General features: G+C 37.0%; 1 protein-coding gene and 1 long non-coding RNA gene across 3 annotated transcripts; both read left to right on the forward strand.

Moving 5' to 3' along the window:
- The first annotated feature begins 1,133 nt into the window (after window positions 1-1,133).
- On the forward strand, window positions 1,134-9,250 carry LOC147518984 (uncharacterized). The gene is made up of 5 exons (XR_015214171.1): window positions 1,134-1,318; window positions 1,497-1,599; window positions 2,650-2,708; window positions 2,832-2,903; window positions 9,139-9,250. It is a non-coding gene; the product is annotated as an uncharacterized LOC147518984 (long non-coding RNA).
- A 1,984-nt stretch (window positions 9,251-11,234) lies between these two features.
- On the forward strand, window positions 11,235-19,649 carry LOC147518985 (protein MEI2-like 2). 2 transcript variants are annotated; one of them, XM_086590654.1, is made up of 13 exons: window positions 11,278-11,525; window positions 11,926-12,069; window positions 12,149-12,615; window positions 13,947-14,105; window positions 14,236-14,352; window positions 14,463-14,614; window positions 16,324-16,415; window positions 16,529-17,134; window positions 17,219-17,477; window positions 17,591-17,675; window positions 17,757-17,825; window positions 18,267-18,446; window positions 19,243-19,649. In XM_086590654.1, exons 2-13 carry the CDS (start codon window positions 11,946-11,948, stop codon window positions 19,246-19,248), a joined length of 2,316 nt encoding a protein of 771 aa, XP_086446780.1. In that variant the 5' UTR covers window positions 11,278-11,525; window positions 11,926-11,945; the 3' UTR covers window positions 19,249-19,649. The 2 variants fall into 2 exon arrangements, with proteins under 2 accessions (XP_086446779.1, XP_086446780.1); XM_086590653.1 differs by having other exon boundaries at window positions 11,235-11,525; window positions 16,529-17,477.
- Window positions 19,650-19,949: the final 300 nt, after the last annotated feature.

Raw genomic sequence — 19,949 nt, forward strand, 5'->3', positions numbered from 1 at the left:
TTACTCTCGTCAGTAGTGGAACAACCTTGCACGAACTCTCGTCAGTAGTGGAACAACACCTTGCGCGAAAATAACTTGAAAGAAATTGAACAACTTGCGCGAAAATAACTTGAAAGAAATTGAAGGTGAAATTGTGTTAGAAAGCCGGGTAGACTTTATTTCTAATTTTTGTATGCAACTGCTTTCCTAACTTCACTTTCTTCTGTCTTGTTAATAGCAAAAATAAAAAATTGGGTTTTCTCTCACATTTATTGTTCTCTAGGCTGCTCTTGTCGCAAGGAAGAAATCTCTTATCTAGCGAAAAGGTGTTTTGGACACTACTCATTAAATTCTTGAAAAACTGGAAGCTCATTTGGGGTAGTCGCTCATTTTCGAAAAACAGCTTTTCTTAAAATTTATGTTTGTTTTTTTACGTGATTTTGTGTGTCACTGTTTTTTCTGAAATCAATTGAGTTTTTACACTGAGTTTGTCTCCTTTAGCATGTTTTCTTGCACATCTACTGGGATGAAACAGTCAATACTATTCAAAAGATGAAGAACCATCTTGAATCGGCAACAACACGGGGTTCATCTCATGCCTTTGTAGTATGTGTTTAGAAGCATGTTAGGGAAAAAAATATCGATTTATGAATTCTTTTTGATTACTTTTTAACTTGTTTAAACTTTTCAAAAAAATTAATGGAGTTTATTTTGTTGCATACATAGCCGACAATGAAAATTCATCTACAAATGTGTGTTTTAGGGACCGTATGATGTCTTTTGTTGGTTGTTCTTGAAAGCATGCTCAAGAGATGGTCCTTCTTTAGGTAGTCTGTTTTCCTTTAATCTTGTTTTTCTTATTTTTGCAGCTCAGTTTTTAGCATGTTTTAAAATCACATCATACTTGGACGATGAGAGTCATTGTGCCGGCTGTGCTGCACTGCTGCCTAAAGGTTCATTTCATTTCGAGGTGGTTCTTTTTGTAGAGGAGAAATTGTAATGATTTGCCATTGCTTATTAGATTTGACTTCCTAGCTTGGACGTGTCCCAACCTGTACCAAAACATTTCTGTTTTCAAAATGGTATTAATATCTTGAATAACTGGCCCTTAAACTTTTCAAAACAATCCAGGGATTTATCAGTATTGTATCATGTTGAATCCTTAATGCAGAATTTCTTGAATATGCTTATAAATCTCATATATGAAAGCATGGTTTTTTCATGTAGTAATCAAAATATCAAACTTTCTATGTAGGCTGAACAAAGGGCGCGAGAAGAAAGCGACAAGTTGAGTCAACAAGAGCGTGAAAAAATTTCAGAAAATCGGTGGAGGGATTTGGTGTGTACTTCCTTCTTTGCTTATTTATGAAACTTGATTGGGGACTTTTTACCAAGATATACCTCTTGACTTCTTTACTTTTGTACTATGGCTGAAATAAAGGAAACAGACCTTCCAAATAATTTACCTAGCAGTTTGATCTCCAAAGATAGCCTAATTCCTCTTATGTTTACTGCAGACTCTCCGACCTCGGGGGTAGCTGCCAAGGTAGAAGAAAAAAAACTGGAGTTGCTCTTTCTCAAGTGGAGTGAGCACCATAAAATACTTGGCAATTATTTAAGGTAAATTTTCATATGATTAGATGTGCTATTTCATAAGGTGATTTTGCTGCTGGGAGGTTGTATTCATGACAACAATTGAGTCACGGTCCCGAGTATAATCTCCTTGTGTATAGCTATGGATGGTGCTGATGTCCAGTGTAATTTTGTTATTTTCACATTGTTTTGGGAAAAGACATTAGTTTGCCTTAGTTCCTCCAGTCAACTTTTTAGGCATGCTATACTTTGAAAATTTCTTAACGTATAATGTAGTTTTCTTAGATGAGATGTTCTTAGAATTATTTTTAAAATGTATTATTTTTTTCCTTTTATTCTCTTTTGCAGTTTCTTAGTTTTGAATAATTTTCCTATGCAACATTACCTCTCCATGTTTTATATTCATGCCTACAATGTCTTCAAGCGTGAGAGCTAACTCCCCCTTCCCCAGATATGGCTTCCATTCAGATTATCATCTCCATGTGCAATATTTGGCGTATTTGGTATTACCCTTTACTCTTGCCAAATATGAATAGTTTTATGCTTCTGTCCTATAACGACACATTTATTATGTGTACTTTCTTTGCGCTATTTTCCATGTATATTTCTTTATATATATCATTCATGCATGTTCTACCATGTCATGTCCCAATAACCCAATAGAAGGGATGCAAGTAGGCTTACGGCTAGTGGGTTACACCACTGGTGTCGGTGTCGAAAGCCCCAACCACATCACCAACTAAAGATCCATTAGCGTTTACACTTCTGGGGAGGTTTGAAGATGTGGAACCAAGCCTTATTAGATGCATAAACCAAATCTCTATATGTTTAAATCATGATTCAGAATTTTTGTTTGTTTATGTCAACTGCATGTAAGTCCAATTTTAAATTTGGAAATGTATTTTTACTTTAAATTTGTTAGAAATATTATCCAAAATGAATAACAAGAATTAAGATACAACTTTATTCTATCATTTTCAAACAATTCAACAAATAAAAGCAACCTAATCGTTATATAGATTTACTTGATTAAATATCTATATTCATGGAGCTAACCATTTTCTTCTGTCTTTACAGCTGCAGTTTTTTGGCTCTAGGTCTTTCTGTTATTGTGGATTTATTTTTAAAAGGAAGCGGTATGTTTTCATTCAGATTTGTGGTATTCCTATTCCTGCAACAAATATTTTCTTGGCCTCTAACTACCCGTTTTCATTACAATATATTTCCAAAGCTAACCACTATTTGTTTTGTCCTTGCAGGCTCAGTTCTTTTGGGTTTTTTTTTGTTCTAAGTCTTTCTGTTTCTTGGAGATATTTTTGTCAAAGAAATTGGTATGTATTCATTCGCATTTGCTTTACTCTTGTTTTAATTTGTTTTCATTTTGAAACTACTATTTACATGGTAATGCAATTGGTGGAGACGGTCTTATATAAGTCATGCATTCCTCATGAATATTCATGCATTTCTCTTGCGCTTAATATTCTAAATATATCCTAATACATTAGTTACTTTGGGTGCATTTAATAGGCGGGTAATAATGGTCCAAATTTCATTATTTCATTTAGATATAACAAAGTAAGTGGTCATATTTATGTTTCATATATATTGCAAGTTTTTCACATTTATGACAACCACAGTTGAAATAATAAGTTTGAAGTAGTTCGACTTTATAGTTTTTATCCGTTTACTCAACTTTTCCTGCCTTAACTTCTCGTTAGAGAAAAGAAACATAATTCCTAAGCAAAACTTTCAACTATTTAATGCCCATGTAGGGATTTCAATTGACACGACATAAGAAGGCTTCCCTCTCATCCCTCCTTTTCCACTCTCAGTGTTTTAATAATACACAATGGATGTAGCTGATGAAGGTTTTTCAGTAACACTGCACCAAATTGATAAGTTCTTTGGTAGATTTTATAGTCGTCGGAATCGACATACTCCCCTACCAACTACTACTCGGCCGCGTCTTCATAATCATCGGCCCCGTAACTCTTTCGCCCAACTTTCAACATGCATCGGGAGATTAGATTGCCTACCAGAAATTGTATATCCAACTACTCGAAGACGTACAATTCGTTCCAGACGTACTTCTTCTCGGATTATGACGGCAGTGGCATCTCAACCTGAGAGTTCAATGCATATTCATAGGATACCTGATCAGCCAGAATCCTCTATAAGTAATCACTTGGTTAGAAATTATGCAGAAATCTCTTCAGCAAGGGAGAGGGTCGATGATCTAGATGAAAATTGTCCGCTCATGGAATGGGTTCGTATGGTTGGAAATCCTACGCAAAATTCTTTGCCAAGGGAGACTATATCTGATTTACCAGAAAATCTACCCCATATGCAAAGGGTTGACAATCTACCAGATCCAACAGAGACTTCAAGAGGTATGACAGTGTTGGAAGTCAAGCAGATAAATCTTTGCAACTAGATAGTGTATCTAATTTTGATTTAGCAGACAATTGTCCCCTCATTCAGTGGCTCCGTAATCCAAGGGTTGCAGGCCCAGTTGATAATATTTGCCTGACACCGTTTCATGCTGAACCTTCTAGACATAATTCTTTGCAAAGAAGTTGGGTTCTAATCATAACAGCATTTCCCACACAAGGCAACGGGTGGAGCAAAAAAGGGCTAAAAATACTGCAAAAAAGAAAAGAGCCCGTGCAAAACAGACAAGTGAGCAGCATGCATCGACCCAGTCAATTAATAGTGCTAGAAGAAAAGTTGCAACGATTGGCGAAACCTCCAAGCACCGAGATGCTCATCGTACCCTAGACACCGCCAAAAGCTTTCGCCGCGTGCATTGCACATGGACGGAGTACGAAATTCGAGACAAACTCGAAGAAGATCAACATTTGTAAGGCAAAACCCTGTTGAAAGGGTTGTTCAAAACGCCCTTAATGCGTTTCGTAGTAGAGTTGTTGGGCGAAGAGTTGCACGTCAAATAATTGCCCGTCAAAGAGTTGTTATTGCTCGTCAAAGAGTTATTTCACAAAACGTTGTTCATCAAAGACTTCCTGGTGTTCAACTGATGGTGTGTGAAGACAATATCCGTGAAAACCCTGATCTGCCACCTACTATAGACGACTACATACCACTCTCCAACGCACAAGTATTTAGAAAATCATGCAATGATATTTCATGGGTCAGTTGTCCTCTATGCAAAAGAAAATTTCCCGATCTAAGGATTTCTGCAGGTATTTGCTTTTCTTTGTATATTTTATAGGAATATGTTAACCTCGCTTATAACAATAATTGATGCAGGTATTTGTACCTCTTGCAAGTTGGATAACCGGGCCAACACTGACGCTGGCATGTTCAGTGTTAACAATTCAATGGATCCGAGCATTGTACCTCTGGAACTGTCTCATTTGTCTGATTTAGAAAGAATTCTCATTGCCAGGGTGCACCCCATGATGTCTGTGTATCGTGTTAGGGGTCAACAATACAAGTACAGTGGTAATGTGATCAATTTTTCCCAAGATATATGTCAATCTAATTGCCACTGTTCTTCCATTCAAACCCGCTGATTTGTCTGCAATTCTTGTTGTTAATAGAGGGGGGCCACATGCAAGTAAGGAATTCCGTTCGGCAGAATTTTGTGCTTGGTTTGGTTGAAAACTTATCATCGGTACTATAATGATATAATTATTGACGATGGAACTATCGAAGGACTACCTGTTGATGGACAACCTGATGACCTACCACATATGTCCCGACAAAGATATCAACGACCCTAGGGAAGCCGATGACGCGATGACGGGCCACCTCACTTGCATAACCGTGGATTTGCACATTGATGAGTTTCATCTTTGTTGGAACTATTTCTATTCTTGCGAAACCCAATCAACAAGCACGTCTCCAGAGGGCATTTATGGTACCAAGTGTAGATCAAATTAATGTTCATATGCCTTTAACAACTCACATCATTGATGAGTTTTCAATCACAGGGTATATTGCTATGACATTTCCAACTTTGTTTCCTTACGGTGATGCTGATCTACGTCAAGCTCGCCAGCGGAAAGTCAATCCATTGTCATACTTCCAGTTTTTGATGAAATATCATGATGGGCGTTTTGCTAGAGATACGAGGTTCCACTACTTTGCTTGGAACTCTCTTTCAAGGTGGCGCTTTAGGCGATGTTTTTTTGTGAGGAAGAATCCGGGGGATCTTTGAGTTGTCAATTGAGGAAATTGAAATATGGTTTCGTCCGGGGGACAAGCAATTAGCTAATCGTGTCTCTTACTTTGCTAACAACATTCATTGGTACCGGTCTTATTGGTATACAAGATTGAAAGAGTTGACTGCCATAGTTAAACAGTTAGGTGCACCAACCATTTTCTTCACACTCAGCGCTGCTGACATGCAATGGCCAGAACTGTTTTGTATTTTAGATCCTTCTAATGATCTTGAAAGGATGTCTCCTTTAGATAAAAGAAGGGGACGCACAAAATTAATTAATGATAACCCAAATGTTGTCGCTTGGTTCTTCCAAGCAAGAGTGGAATTCTTCTTTCGGGATTACTTACAAGCTGAGTTCTCTGTGGTTGATCATTGGTACCGGTTTGAGTGGCAAAATCGTGGTAGTGGTCATGTTCATGGATTTCTTTGGCTAGCAGATGCTCCAGATGTTACTAAGATTGCTACAAGTGCTATCGATAGATCTAATGTCATTGAATATTTTGATAGACTTGTTTGCACTGTGAACCCAGACCCCAGCATGTCTAGAAATCTGCAAGACCATCCTTGTGCACGCACTTTGCCACTCGATTTACAACTTGATACAGATGAAGATGACTATGTTTCGTTGGTCAATTGGGTCATGCGACACTCTATATGTGGGAGTCATTGTTTGCGCTTACACAAAACAACCAAACAAATGGTATGTCGCTTTAGATACCCATTTGATGTAATTGGTCAGTCGAAGATTGTAGAAGAGCCTCCCAACAGTAACATGTATTGTTTCCTCGGCTGCCGGAATGATGAACTAGTGTGTTCCCACAATCGAAAGATTTTGCAGACTTGGCGTGCAAACATTGATTGGTCTCCTGTCCTTTCAGTGCAATCTGTTGTCAATTACATTGCTAAATACGCCGCTAAATCTGAACCAGCTTCAAAAAGTTTCAGAGATACTTTTCAAGATATTGTTGAAGATTTTCATCGACCCTGTCAAAATGCAAGATCTGTTTTCAAGTGGCTACTTATGAAAAGTGTCTCTGAAAGAGATATTTCTGCCCAGGAAGTATGTCACTTGCTAATGGGGTACCCATTAACCCGATCATCCAGAAAGTTTGTACTCTTAAATGTTAGTGAAAAGAGCATGGTAGCATCAATTGTACGCCGTCGAAGAGTGGCCGATGATGATGAAATTGTTGGAACAGATCCAACCTTTGTAGGAAGATATCTGCAATGACCTTCTTGCTATGAAAATACTTCCCTCCTGAATATGGCAAAGAGACATTACTTCAAGCAGCAGGTTTGGCACACTTCTAGAGTGGGCGCATGCGTCGCTTAGTTCCCCGAGCTAGACGGTGACATCCTACCAAACACTGAAAAATGGGAATCATTTTGTCGTCGACAAGTCTTAATTCATCACCATTATCGAACTCTCGAAGAAGCTCAGGGAGATTTTACCTTGTGGTCTGAAAGATACTATGACTTGGGTTTCGAAATCACTCATAGGATTATTCTTCCAGAACCGATAGATGAAGAGCTTGAAGATGGTATTGAGGTAGAGCTTGGTACTGAAGACTTACTTAGGGATGAGTGGATGATGGCAGCATCAATGGGGCCCATGTTTGTCCTTGGGGAAACTGTGGAATTAGGAAGGAGAGACTTCAACATTTCACACAATTGGGTTGAAGGTTTACATCGATATCCAAATATAGAAATTGATAGAAAATTTGTTCATGCTCTGCGTGGTGGCAATGAACTAAATCATGAACCTCAAACCGTTGTACCAGATCATGATTTATCTAATGAACAAAGACTGGCTCATGATATGGTTGTTAGAGCACTACAAGCTGGAGCATGTATTCGGTTCATTGTTTGTGGGGGAGCAGGCACAGGCAAGTCCACACTCATAAATGCAATTGTGTATTCAGTTACTGCAATTTTCGGAACAAACAAAGCAGTATGTGTCATGGCTCCTACTGGAGTTGCCGCTTTTAATATTGGAGGTGCAACCATCCATCATGGACTCTCTTTCACTGTGGAACATAAAGGTGTGAAAGAAACTTTCAAAAAGATTGAAGGTGATCAATGTCGACGTATGCAAGAAGACTTTAAAGACACCAAACTTATCATTATCGATGAGTACAACATGGTTGGAAGAAGTATGCTTGCAAATATTGACCGGCGTTGTCGAGATATTTTCTCAAAGAACGAGCCATTTGGTGATGTATCTATTATTCTCGTTGGTGATATGCGTCAATTACCTCCTGTATGTGACAGTGCATTATATGTCCAAGGTGGGTCTATTCAAAAACAACATGGCGGAATTGTATATTCTAGTTTCAATAAATGTGTTCGGTTATCACATATATTTCGACAAGCAGGGGATGATCAAGCATCATTCCGAGAAACACTGTTCAGACTCAATAATGGAACTTCAACCGTCAGTGATTGGCAATTATTTCTAACTCGGGATATTTCCTCGCTTAATATGGATGAGGTTAACACCTTCAAAGATGCTTTGCGTCTTTTTCCTACCAAACAGCCTGCACATGATTACAATCTCACCCGACTGCTAGAGCTTGGTAAACCAGTTGCTCGAATTGTATCACTAAATAATTGTGAGACCGCTACCAAGGCTTCGTCAGATGATGCAAAAGGCTTGGAGAAAGTTCTGTGTCTATCACTTGGTGCACGTGTTATGCTTCGTTCAAACATTGCCACCACAAATGGATCGTTAATGGTGCAATGGGCCTTTATTGTAGATATTGTTTACGGAAATGGCTGCAAATCACCGTAAGATATACCTCTTGTCGTTATGGTTGACTTCGACCACTATCGTGGTGCTAGGTTCCGTCGATTCTAATACAATACCTATTACTCCACGGACATCAAATTGAAGTCGGTAATGCTTCATGCCCGGTAGCGCATTCAGGTTCCCCTTGTACTATGTTGGTGATAACAATTCCACAAGAGTCAAGGCCTCACTCTTGATCGGGCTGGGTAGATATTGGAGAAAGGGAAAGCCTCGGTTTGACTTTTTTGTTGCTTTGTCTCGCATTAAGAAAAGTTGTGTGATATAGCATTTAGCCCTATGTTCTCTTTGGAGAGACTTCAAAAAAGATTGAAAATGTGTTGGCCTTAGAGGCCGATTGCAAGAGGAGAATCGTTTGTTGCACTTGTCTGCTTCAACCATTTGATGTTATCGAAAAATCTGACCTTTGAAATGTTAATTTATTATTTTTATCTCGGTATGTAGTATTCATCTTTCTATCTTTATTTATATTTATATTGTTTGCAAATTCACTTCATCAAGATGTTTTATATTTCTCATAAATGAATATCTAATGTCGTTATCATGCTTAATTTTGTTGTTTGGATTTATGTAGGTTCTTCCACAAGTAATATATAGGAGGACATTTTTTGATGGTTGCTGCAGAAGGATTTTGTCACTTCATCTACTACCTTTTATATTATAGTTGTTTGGACTTTTGTTAACCCTCCTTTATGTGTCTTTTGAGTTGAGTTGAGCAGTTTGTAAAGTAAATAACTGTGCAACTTGTTATATGTATAGTATTTTAGAACCTTTGGGATGTTGTTATTTTGGTTCGATGTTGTTATTTCTGTTCTTCTGGTCATATGACAGGTTTAACGATTTCTAGATATGACAGGTTTTTTATGATTTAATATTGAAAATACAAAGGAGATTCTGTCGAAATTTTCATTCGTAAAATATGTGTTGTGATTTTTCTACGTTGAAAATGTAATATTTGCTTCTAAAGTAAATAACTGTGTTACTTCTTATATGTATAGTGTTTTAAAACCTTCAAAATGTTACTTTTGTTTTCTGATGATGTTGTATATATATATTTTTAGTTCTTCAAATAACGAATGACAAAAACATGTTTCTTTGGAATGATAGGTTCTGTGATTTAATGTTGAAAATATAGAGAAGATTTTGCCTAAAATTTCATTCTTATCCATTTGGAGAATGTAATATTATTTTAAAATTAAATGCATGTTGATAGGATATTATGTGACTTAGCTCCAAACATAAAAGGGCTCTATAGGGGTATTCATTGTAAGGCAGGACTACTTAGCAGGGGAAATTTCCGCAAATACTAGTTTATTTCATTGTTGGGATAATGGTCTACGTCTTCACATTTATCGCACATGTAATTATTGATAGATAATTCTGTGTACGTGCTAAAGCATTACACATGTTAATACATGACTGTTGGTTTCAAGTAGGAGTGTAAAAAAAAACCGTTGACCCATCATCCGGTAGGGTACCCGGTCTTCACCCGCCACCCAAACCCGCACCGACCCGAAAATAGACCCGCCCCGCCCCGCCACCGTTTTTATGCGGTCGGGCTATGGGTGTAGGTTCTATGTTCAAACCCCGACCGAATCAAGCCCCCCGCACCGTGTCAAAAGCCGTTGACCCAACCCTGTTGACCCGTACAATTTCAAGACTCTAACTCTAAAATTTTTGTATTTTGTTTATAATTTCTTTTAACTTTTGTAGAAATTTGAGAGATATGAATACAAACTTATGAGTTCAATATCAATTTCACATATTCAAGTTTGAATATTGGGAAAATATTAGAAATTCAAATTCAACTTTTGAATTTTGGAGGAGATAAATCATTCATCCTTGTATTCATTTTGAATTATTTTAGTTTATATTTTATTGTTTTGTACCATAGATCCTCGCTCCCATCTTCATTTTATCATGCTATGGAAAATAATCAATTTACAAATGGTAAATCACGATAAATAAGTTTCAAATTTACAAATATGGTTTTGGATTCAAATTCAAGTTTTGTTATTTTTGTTTATTTTTTATTGATTGATTCCATTTTTTCTCTATGTTGTGAATTGGAAATATATTACTTGCAGAATTATAGATTAAAGTTTTTTTTTTAGTGAAATTGGGTTAAAATGATAATTTCCACTCGACCCAGATGACCCGCCCAAAACCAAAAAATACCTAACGGGCGGGGTGATTTTAAGACATGACATTCAAAATGTGGGACCATTGATTTGTATCCCCTAACCCGCCATCCCATCATTTTATTTTTATTTTATTACCCCTAGTTTCAAGTACGCAATAAAATTACCGTAGCAAAAATATTCAATCAATATTGTTATACTTGAATAAACTAGACAATGATATAATTTATTTTTCTTAATTTATCATAAATTTAATCAAGTCGTGGAAATAAGTAAATAAATAAAATATATATAGAAAATCAGAGCCAAATTAATGATATACTACGCTCATGCCCCACTGCAATGCAGTATGCTAATTTATAAATATGGTGGGTTTATATAGATCCTCCCAGAGTCCCAGTGGATACTAGAAGCATAAGCATGGTGTTTTGGTTTTGGTTACTTTATTAGAGCAAGAAGCACGGAACACGTGTCATTAATTTTTCACAAAAAACAATCGCATATTTGTCAAGTAAAGCGAGGACGTGTCAAAAGGCACCAAATAAAGATTCAAATAGAATCAAAATTTGCTCAAACCAGAAAAAACATTGTTCCTGGGACTTCTCACTTCTCTTTTCCAACCTTGAAGAATATCAAAAAAATTCACTTTCTCAAGTACAGGGAAGGAAGTAAGAGTAGTTAAACAAATCAGAAACCGAAAAAGTTTCAATCTTTTTAGTAAATTGAGTAATGGGCCTGCACTTTCTTCAACTGTTTTTGTTTTTTTTTTCAACTGAATTACAACTTCCCTGACTCTGGGCTTCCTTGTTTTGCTTGAATAGTAAGTAAACTCTTCTTTCCCTCCATTTTCTTAAATAGTTTTTATTATTTGTTAAGTTTAGGAATATTTTGAGTAGAGGGGTTTTTAGTTTTACAGTTTTTGTTGCATGTAGAAGTGAAATGTGAAACGTGGTTGCAAAAAGTTTGATTTTTTCCTTGTTGCATGCAAACTGTTTTGATTCTTAGGGACTTTTTGGTTCAGTGGAAAATTTTATTGGATGAAAATGTGTATTCATTTAGGATTGTGGAAACTTAATTCTTACGAGAATACAAAAAGACTTAAATAAAGCAATTGGTTTGTATCTGTCATGTTTTGTATGTTGATAGTAGTGTTTTGTTCTTTCAGTCTCAGGCATTTAAAGACTTCTGTTTTTAAAGAAACATCTTATTATCTGTTTCAGGTTCTACTGAGTTTCCATTAATGAATACACAACAAGAGGCGGGAAGTCGAGGATGGAGAATTCCATCAAGATCTGATGTATATAATAACTCAGCTGACATTAGTTTGTTTTCAACCTCGTTACCTGTCCTTCAACATCAAAAGTGTACGCGCAAAATCTCCTTGAAGAATATGTGGAATAACACCTTTAAAAGGGTTTTAATCTTAGTTTTGTGAAATTGCAGTGACTTTTGCGGATTCAGAACATGGTGGTCTATTCATTGATGATGCGACACTTGGCTTAAATAAGCTCCAACTAGATGTAGAAGATGAGAGTTCTCCTGGAGATGTTGGTGTAAATGCTATTGGGAGTCTCTTACCCGGTGACGAGGATGAACTTTTAGCTGGTATTATGGATAATTTTGACTTAAGTGACCTGCGTAGTCAATTGGAGGACATGGAAGAGTACGATGTTTTCAGAAGTGGAGGCGGTATGGAATTGGACTTTGATCCTCAGGAGAGCGTAAATATTGGTGTGTCAAATGTAAATCAATCTGACAGTCCTGAAAATGGAAGTAATGAACAGGGACTTCCAAATGGTGTTGGAGCAATTGCTGGGGAACATCCATTGGGGGAGCATCCTTCTAGGACCTTATTTGTCCGTAACATTAACAGTAACGTTGAAGAGTCTGAGCTAAGAGCTCTTTTTGAGGTATTTTAGTCATTGGATCTCCTGTGCGTTGGGGTTTTATTTGCTAATCATGTGGTCCCGTATCTTCACTCATTAGTTGTGGTAACTTTGTTCCCTTTCTCTAGTCAGACAGACAAAAACTGTTATCTTTTATCGATGACAAAAAAAATAGGGCTATAAGTAGGCCGTTTGCTATTGCTCTAAGGGATGCTCACCTTTTTACTGCTTGGCTTCACTATCGCTCATATGTAATGCCGTAATAGTCAGTCCACTGGAAGTCGACATAGCACCTTGCATATGTTATTATCCCTAATCTATGGGATGAACAACAATAATAATGTTCCTCCATTTGATTTATCATTTATCCAATGTAACAGAGGCAGAAACACATACTGCATGGTGTTTACGGCAGCTACAAATTGCTGCACACAATGACCCTCACAAACCTGATAAGATGGCTTCTTGACATATTTTATTTAAATGTCCTAGTTTGTTGTGTGAATGCCAGGAGAGTACCAATAAGTTGGTCCGTATTTTAAGTTTTATGTGTAATTGATTGAATTACCTACTGGTAATAAATGAAAAGTGTAGGCGTAGGTATTTAAATCTGAGAATGATCTTGTTCTGCATGCAAGTTTGAAATTGCTATTACACCTTTGTCCACATGATCTTATGCAACCGGCAGCGTACTTCTAACTTGTTGTTGAACTAGTCTCGCGTTCTTTTGTTTGGGTTGCTCAGAATCTTATAGATGCATTGATGCACACTCTATCTTTTTTCTCAATCATTAGGTAACATTTCATACATCTAGAATCCTTGAACGATGATACCAATTCGGACACCAAAAAATTAAAGTTAATACAACCATATTCTGAACCGATCATTGTTGATAAAGGCAAGAAGTGAGATTGATTCCTATTTGGGGTGAAAATTAGAGCTTCCATATTATATTGAGGTTTTTAAAATATCAACTTATTTGTACACTATCATCAAGGAGGCATTTATTGCTAGTTATCCAGTTTTTATGGAAATTAGCGATTCTAGAATGTGGTCTAGTGCACCCTCAGAATCAATGAGATTACCATGAGGTTGGTACAAACACTCGAGTTACATTTGAAATAGAAATAATGCATGCCATAAGATTTTCTTCTCTAGTATTTGTTATTTTCAAACTTTCAAATCGAGTATGTTGTCCCACTATCCGAAATAGTTCACCTGTTTCGAATGTTAGTCTGAGTTATATTGGGGGAATTAATGCATGTTTCTATTGTTGTGATGCTCTATTTTATTTATTTATTCATTATTACTGTTATATTACAATTATTATTATTTTTTCGTTTTTTTTTTTGTAGCAATATGGTGACATCAGGACTCTTTACACCGCATGTAAGCACAGGGGATTTGTTATGATATCTTATTATGACATCCGAGCTGCTCGAACTGCTATGCGGGCATTACAGAATAAACCCCTCAGGCGGAGAAAACTTGACATTCATTTTTCTATTCCAAAGGTGAAGATACGTTTTGAAACTTATTATGCAAGCTCCCTTCAACTTTTGTGCTCACATTCCGTTTCTTCTTTTGCCGCATTTACATGTTCTTTGCTGTTTGAAGTAAACAATTTTTCTGGCGCCATTGCAGGATAACCCATCAGACAAAGATGTGAACCAAGGCACCCTTGTAGTATTTAACTTGGATCCTTCTGTTTCAAATGACGAACTTCGTAATATATTTGGGGCTTATGGGGAAGTGAAAGAGGTAAAGTTCGTTTTATTGATGCTTTGGTTTTATTATGGTTGTCCTTCTGATGCTTCTTCTGGGGTTTTATTTTAAGTTTTGCACAATTTACTCCATTGCATGTAAAGCAGATAAGGGAAACACCACACAAGCGGCATCATAAGTTCATTGAGTTTTATGATGTCAGAGCAGCAGAAACAGCTCTTAGGTCATTAAATAGGAGGGACATAGCTGGGAAACGGATAAAGCTTGAGCCTAGTCGTCCAGGTGGATCACGACGAAAGTGAGTATATGCTTTTCGTTATTTACTCTTTTATTCCACTTAATGTGGATAAGTAACTTAGTTTGATAGAGTAATGCTAACAAGCTACCCTTCTGTCAAGGTAGCATAAAGCCATCCCTTAAACTACAAGGTTTTTGTGGATATTTTATGCCTTTGAAGTGTAAAAAATTGGAATGAATCCATAAAAGTTTGTATTTCAGGAGACTAGCTCCTTAGCACCCCAGTTTGACATGTTTTTGATGGTTAGGATAAGCTGAAAATTTTAAAGTATGACATCATCTTAGTATTTTAGTATTTTATAGAGTTCAGAAATAAGGTAAAATAATGTGCTATCAAAGAACAGTTCGCAATCATTTTAAGGTGTTTAGGTGGTCTATCTTAGTGGACATGATAACATAATGGAACAGTCAAACATAGGTATTGAGAGTCGACTATGTTTCTTAGAATTGAAACTCCAACCATGATTGGGTGGTCATGTATGTTTGAAAGAAAATGCCTCTGAGGCCTTTGGAAATTGTGGTTTTTAATTTCAGTGCACATTAAGAACATGTAACTTATCTTTCATGTTTTGTTTTCATCTCAATCTTCCAATCCCGCCTCACAAAGTTGTTACCACCACTAAGCTGTTACCTACAACAGCCCAATTCTCTTGCTGTCGCCATGAACTCATTTCTCCATTGCCGATGCCACCTAATGCTACTTCATTGAGTAGACTAAGCGGTGTCAAATGGGCCGGGCGGGCCGGCCCTCAAACAATGAAGCCCTCATGTTTTGAGGGCCGGGCCAGCCCTATCCTCATTTACCTCGAGGGCCGGGTTGGGTCGGGCCAATGGTTAAATCTCTAAGCCTTTACCCGCCCCTCAACCCTCTCGGGAGGGCTTGAAGGGTCGGGCTTGAGGGCCAAACATGAAGGCCGGATACTATGTTATACATTTGATTTACAAAATAAATTTATAAACATTAGTTAAAAATGATAAAATCGAATGCACTTCACAATTAAATCTTCAAACTATTAAAAAAGCTTGTTAAAGTTGTATTAGTCAATTAATATCAGTTAAATTCATTTCATAAAATATTATAATGAAATTATAAGGTTGGCAAACTTAATAGATAAACGTTTTTTTAAGTGATTTTTAGTATATTAATGCTAAAATGAAATATATTGTAAAAAAATTTATTAAAATATATGTAATAAATGTTGAGGGCCTAATGAGGGCCGGGCTTAAGTTTCAAAGTCTAGGCCCTTACCCTCCCCTCAAAGGCTTGAGGGCCGGGTAGGCCCAGCCCACGGTTTTTTCGGCCTATGGGGCGGGTGGGCTGAGGGTTTGAGGGCCATTTTGACACCCCTCTAGTATCACCAAACAGGTTCTTTCTAATTTTCGAGGCTCCAAAAACTTATTGAGTTGTTGACAGTTGACAAATGGTTGAAATCGTTATCTGGAAAATTTCTTGCGTTTCTTAGTTTGTAACCATCATTATCTTACCACCAAAAGGCCTCTACCTTTATTCTATGTACATCCTCTGCCACTACAATCAGCACCATTAAAATAAGTGTGGTACCACAACGGCATTGACCACCATCGCAGTTGAAACTACTAAAGCTAAGACCATACAATTGCTAGCTCTTTTCTTTGATATCCCAAACCTTCAGAATGAATTGAAACGGTAATAAATCTGTATGCTTACTATGATTCTTGTCCACTTTTCAGCTTGGTGCCACAACTGACTCAAGAGCTGGAACAAGATGAAACAAGAAGCTTTCAACATAAAGTGGGTTCACCAATTGCTAATTCTCCTCCAGGTAGTTTTTTTTCAACATATTACCTGTTTTTCAGTATTCTGGTCTGAATTTCCGCTGTTGCTTATAGAACTTATCAATATAGTTTTATGACATTAACACCACATTCATGACAGGTAACTGGGTTAATTTCAGCAGTTCACTTGAGCATAATCCTTTGCAAGCTCCAAGTCATTCACCCATTTTTGGAACTAGTATTACTAGGACCAACAACCATTCGACTGGGTTAGCGTCAATCGACTCAATTCTACCTCATCTTATGTCCAACCCTGTGAAGAAGGCCCCAATTTCTAAAGACCCAGGTCGATTTAGTCATGTGGGCCAGTTATTCGGCAATACCAATTTAACCTTTGAGCATTCATACTCCTTTCCTGACTCAACCTTGAGTGTCTTTCCTGTAAACATGTCTTCTTTTGGTCCATCTGCTTCACGTGCATCTGGTACTGGAATGTTGTCTGGACAGCAGTTTCTTTGGGGTAGTTCACCTCCTTACTCAGAGCAGAGTAATTCTTCTTCCTGGTCAACACTATCTACGAGCCATCCATTTGCATCTAATGCTCAGGGGCAAAGCGTTCCTTATTCTACTAGGTGTGGATCTTTCCTTGGTTTTGAAGACCAACATCACGTTGGATCTGCCCCATCTGGTGTTTCCCTTGACCGGCACTCGAGCTATTTTCCCGCGTCACCAGAAACATCATTCATTAACAAAGTCACATATGGAGGTATGGGTTTAAGCCGCAATGAAGGGAATTTCTTGATGAATATGGGTGCCCCTACTTCTATAAATGGAGGACTTGCTTTTCCAGGAAATGTGTCTGAAAATGGTTCTGGCAGTTTTGGGATTTCGCCCTCACAAATGCTAGGTCCTACATTCCTTGGTAGTAGTCCATATTCAGGACCAGGGACTAATAGCAGTGAGCGATTAACTGAACGCTGGCGTAGTCGACGAATTGAGAACAATGGAAATTCTGTAGACAGCACGAAGCAATATCAACTTTATTTGGATAAGATAATTAGTGGTGAAGATACTCGTACTACTCTGATGATAAAGAATATCCCCAATAAGTAAGAATAGTTTTAGTTGATTTCTTTTCTTTTATTTTTATTTTGTGTGTGTGTGTGTGTATTAATTTTGGGCCTGTGAATTTTGTTAGATGATATCACTTTTTTGGTTTCAGGTATACCTCAAAGATGCTGTTGGTGTGCATTGATGAAAATAACAGGGGTACTTATGACTTTCTTTACTTGCCTATTGATTTCAAGGTACTCTCATTATCTCGGCTTAATGGAAATCTTTACAATTCTGAATTGTGGCTAATTCTAAATCTTTGGTTGTGATTACAGAATAAATGCAATATGGGGTATGCTTTTATCAATATGGTGGCTCCTTCACACATAATTTCTTTTTATCAGGTACCATTTACTGCCCTGAGCCCCTGAAGCCTTGATCAGTTCATTAACTTCTTCTGTTCTTTATCTTGATTTTTTCAATAGTTTTTTTATGATTTGATTCTATTGCCTCATTTTACCCTATTTGGTTAAAACCGCCATGATTGCAGCTCTCCCCTTACTGCATCATCATCAGTAAGACATCATTAGTGCCTATTCCTTTTTTATACCTGTTCCCCATGAAAACCATTATAATCACCATTGTCATTGTTGTATCATTGATTCCTTGACCATCATCACCATCGTTTATCACCATTATCTTGTCTATTATCAATTTTACCACTATGTCAAATTTGGAAACCACAATATCCTGCCATTTCTTTATAGTGACATACTATGGGAGCCTAAGTCTTTGAGAGGGCTTGAGTAGAAGCATGGATTTGAATTCCTGATGGCTTAATGCAGGCATTCAATGGGAAGAAGTGGGAGAAGTTTAACAGTGAGAAAGTTGCTTCACTGGCCTATGCTCGAATCCAGGGAAAGGCAGCCCTTGTGACCCACTTTCAAAATTCAAGCCTGATGAATGAAGACAAAAGGTGTCGGCCTATCCTCTTCCATCCAGAGGGTGTAGAGTCTGGTGATCAGGTAACTTTGTTAGGCCTTCATTTCTAAAAGCTGTCGGTGTTTAAAATGTCTCGAGCCACTTTCAAAAGTAGTAAAAATTGTCTCATTTATTGCTTACTTAGCAGAATATCTTTTGTTGGATTACCTAGATCATATGTTTTTATAGTTTTTGTGAGATTTTATTGTATCTCACATAAATATTGAACGGAACAAATAAATGGTTGCCAAGTCTGTATGACAAGTAAACATTGTTCATCTCCTGGTAGGGTGATGTGAGGGGAAGTAGCCGGTAGCCTTAAAATTTGTTTGCTTTTACTTCATTCACAATTTAAAGGAAAAAGAAAAGAAGAAAAATTGCAAATTTTACCTAATATGCAGTTTCTGTCTGACTATCAACCAATCCTCTTGGCTATAACAACTCTGCTTCAGGTTTTTCTTTTCTGGGGTTGAAAATTTTAAAGCTCAAATATTTTTATTATGGTGTAAATGTCAAAATCAGGAATCTTATTCATCTTTTTCTTTTCGTTCTTCTGTATCGTATTGTGAATTGTGAATGATTAATGTCAAAATAGCTCTTCAGGAACCATTAAATGTTTTATTGTATTGTGAATTATACAAGAAGCTTTATCCTGTAATATGAACATCAGTTTGCACCAGCCTGATTGGTCTTACTCATGAAATCCACCAGAAAGCCCTAGTGAGGCAACTCATCTTGGCTAATGTTCTATGCGTAAAGAATTAGTTATAGGGGAGAAAATGATTAAATCTGGTTTTTGTGACCATTATTGAGCGTTTGATGGCACTGAGTTTTTCGCAGGTATAAGTGAAGGTTGAAGCAAGTGGAGGAATTTGTTTTTTTTTTTTGCATAGAACAAGAAAAGAAGAGTACAAAGTTAACAGAAGACGAGTTCAAACTGCAGTTTCTCAGTTTTAAGGACACTGCAGACTAGCTTTGTTGTATTTATTTTGTTTTTTTGGGTCCTTTTGTGTATTTTTTGGTTAAGGGTCCGTTTGTGTTGGAAAATGGGTTTAAATCACTATATGCAAATATACCTGTTTATATGGGTTATAGTTTTGCGGAGGCTTAGTAGTGATATATAAGGGGAGTGACCAGTTTTCGAAACTGTAAAGGGTATAGAGAAAGGTTTGTTGTGTAAATCATGTGTCCAGTGTAACTGACATGTAACTAGAACATATATGTATGCAATGATACCTTTCTGAGTCTCTCCCTCATTTCTTATTTACATTTTTGCCGTTCCTTTTTCATTAATTTTGAGATAAATATTCTACTCAATTTCCCTAACTTAAATGTAAAAAAATAAATGAAAGAGTGATATATAGCGTGTCAGAAAGATGCTCAGGATGAAATGAAAACGTCTTTCATTTTAACAAACAAGAACTATTGGTCTCTCATTTTCACCAATATAACCAGTACTTCTTGTTTCTACTCTGTTATACTTGGTTTGAAATTGGCCTATACTACATGAAGGCTAAAGAAGGTAGTAAATTTGCCTGGAAGAGTTT

Source organism: Coptis chinensis, chromosome 2 (assembly GCF_015680905.1).
Source record: "Coptis chinensis isolate HL-2020 chromosome 2, ASM1568090v1, whole genome shotgun sequence".
Taxonomy (NCBI): domain Eukaryota; kingdom Viridiplantae; phylum Streptophyta; class Magnoliopsida; order Ranunculales; family Ranunculaceae; genus Coptis; species Coptis chinensis.